The following is a 2,215-nucleotide window of genomic DNA, read 5'->3' as shown; positions in this document are numbered from 1 at the left end:
CCAGGCCGCAGTTTCCAGTTGCACCTGGCTCCGGGTCCCCAGTTTCCGCCCCTCGGGTAGCCTTGGCTTCTTGCCCGCCTTGGGGGAAATCATCAGGGGACTGGGGCTTCGTAGAGTCCGGCCTCTCATCGACGTGGTCACTGGCTACTTGCGCCCTTTCTGGTGGGCATCCCTAAAGACCGTTTCTCTCATGCTTCGGAAATGAAGTCTGGGTCCTGGAGGGAGGGCAAGCAGAGGGATCCTATTTGACAATCCCTGTCGTCTTGGCCTCTCTACCAGTCATTAGGACTCGTGTCCTCAGTCTCGGGTTCTAGACCGTGGAGCACTTCAGCTCAAGGTAGCCTGCCGTGTGGTCCGTCGTCCTGGCCCTCTCATGCGCTCACACCCCCCCTCCCCAGGCCCTGGCACCATGAGCTTCGTGGAATACGAGGAGATCATCAAGGAGGGAGACACAGCCATCCTGTCACTGGGCCATGGCTCCATGGTGGCCGTGCGTGTGCAGCGAGGGGCGCAAACGCAGACCCGCCATGGCGTTCTTCGGCACTCTGTTGACCTCATCGGCCGCCCTTTCGGCTCCAAAGTGACCTGCGGCCGAGGCGGCTGGGTGTATGTCCTGCATCCTACCCCGGAGCTCTGGACGCTGAACCTGCCCCACCGCACCCAGATCCTCTACTCCACAGACATCGCCTTCCTCACTATGATGCTGGAGCTAAGGCCTGGCTCCGTGGTCTGCGAGTCAGGTGGGTTCTGCCGAGAAGGGGACGCACGTGGTACTCAGAATCCCCACTCACTCTCTTCCTGCACATCAGCCAGGCTGCCCTTTGGTGACCCTGAATAGGGTCTTGTCCCAGAGCTACCCAGGACACGCCTGCTGACTCCAGCACCCTGGGCACAGCAGAGTGGACAGACCCCTCCCCCCCAAATCACAGGCTGAAAGTTAAAGCTTGAGAGAGTGGACCAGGGGCTCGGCCAGCATGATCACTTGTGCTTGGACAGGCTGTTAGAGGCTGTGATGGCACCAAGTGAAAGGAGATCCACTTGGACAGGGCTTGTGGTCCTGGGAGCTGCTGCCCTGCCTGGGGCGTGCTTTGGCGGCGGGGCCAGGCTGATGCTGACCAAGGTGCAGACCTCCCAGCTCTGGACCCTGTGGTGGTGCAAGTGGAGGACACTTGGTGCAGTGTGGTCTGAGGGGTTCAAGGTGGGGCCCACTCCCTACCCCTGTACCCAGAGGTGGGGGCTTTGCCTGGGGTGGGATTAGGATGTCCTGCTGTTGTGGTCTGGCCAGGACCAGCCTCCATCACTAAGCCCAGGAACAGTCCAGGGTCATGTCCCTGTGTTTCTGCCTGTGATACCTGGCCAAAGTGGGCATGCTTCAGGGGCAGTCCAGCAAGCGAGGGTCGGTGAGTGGCCAGGGAGTGTCCAAAGGCCTGGGGCTGGGTGTGCTATTGCAGGAACTGGCAGCGGCTCGGTGTCCCATGCCATCATCCGCACCATCGCGCCCACGGGCCACCTGCATACGGTGGAGTTCCACCAGCAGCGAGCTGAGAAGGCCCAGGAGGAGTTCCAGCAGCACCGGGTCAGCCGCTGGGTGACCGTGCACAACCAGGATGTGTGCCGCAGCGGCTTCGGCGTCAGCCACGCTGCGGACGCTGTCTTCCTGGACATCCCGTCGCCCTGGGAGGCTGTGAGCCATGCCTGGGATGCCCTCAAGGTTGAAGGTGAGCTGGGGCTGGGGCTCCTGGGTGTCACCCAGGGTGGAGGGTAGGGGATATGTGCGTTTCTCCCCGGGATTACCACAGGTCAGGGGCTAAGGCGCAGGTCTCAGCTCTGTTGCCCCACCCCCACAGGCTACAGGGCCCAGCGGGATGCCTTTTAGGGGAAAGCTGCTGGTGGGGGCGGGACAGCATCAGGAAGGTGGCCCTGAGCCAGGCGGTGCAGTCAGACAAGGTTTTTCCCTTTTCTGGAGAAGGATCTGCCTGGACACCCAGGTGTCCGCCCTACAAGCCTGGAGATGCAGTGGGGAGAGTGTGTGTGATGCTGGATAGGGTGTAGGGAACCAGGCGCTAGGTAGGTAGCATCAGCTGAGCCCGTCCGCCCACACTCTAGACCTGGTGTGTGCCCTGAGGTCTGGGTGCTGGCAGGGCTGAGGTGACAAGAACTTGAGGACTCTCTACCATCTCCCCCCAATCCCCTCCTCCTCTCACCCCTCACTTCC

General features: G+C 61.9%; 1 protein-coding gene across 1 annotated transcript in view; it reads left to right on the top strand.

Moving 5' to 3' along the window:
* Positions 1–394: 394 nt before the first annotated feature.
* The window catches only part of TRMT61A (tRNA methyltransferase 61 homolog A (S. cerevisiae)), a 2,872-nt gene continuing 1,051 nt past the window's right edge, over positions 395–2,215 (top strand). The window contains exons 1-2 of the mRNA XM_006879164.1: positions 395–740; positions 1,452–1,718. Coding sequence (XP_006879226.1) covers positions 410–740; positions 1,452–1,718 — 598 coding nt within the window. The 5' untranslated portion in view covers positions 395–409. The remainder of the gene's footprint in view (positions 741–1,451; positions 1,719–2,215) is intronic.

This window comes from Elephantulus edwardii, unplaced genomic scaffold (assembly GCF_000299155.1).
Source record: "Elephantulus edwardii isolate Elephantulus edwardi_28Jun2011 unplaced genomic scaffold, EleEdw1.0 scaffold00002, whole genome shotgun sequence".
NCBI lineage: Eukaryota > Metazoa > Chordata > Mammalia > Macroscelidea > Macroscelididae > Elephantulus > Elephantulus edwardii.
The sequence above is the reverse complement of the archived record's forward strand: the minus strand, read 5'-3'. Positions and strand labels throughout refer to the sequence as shown.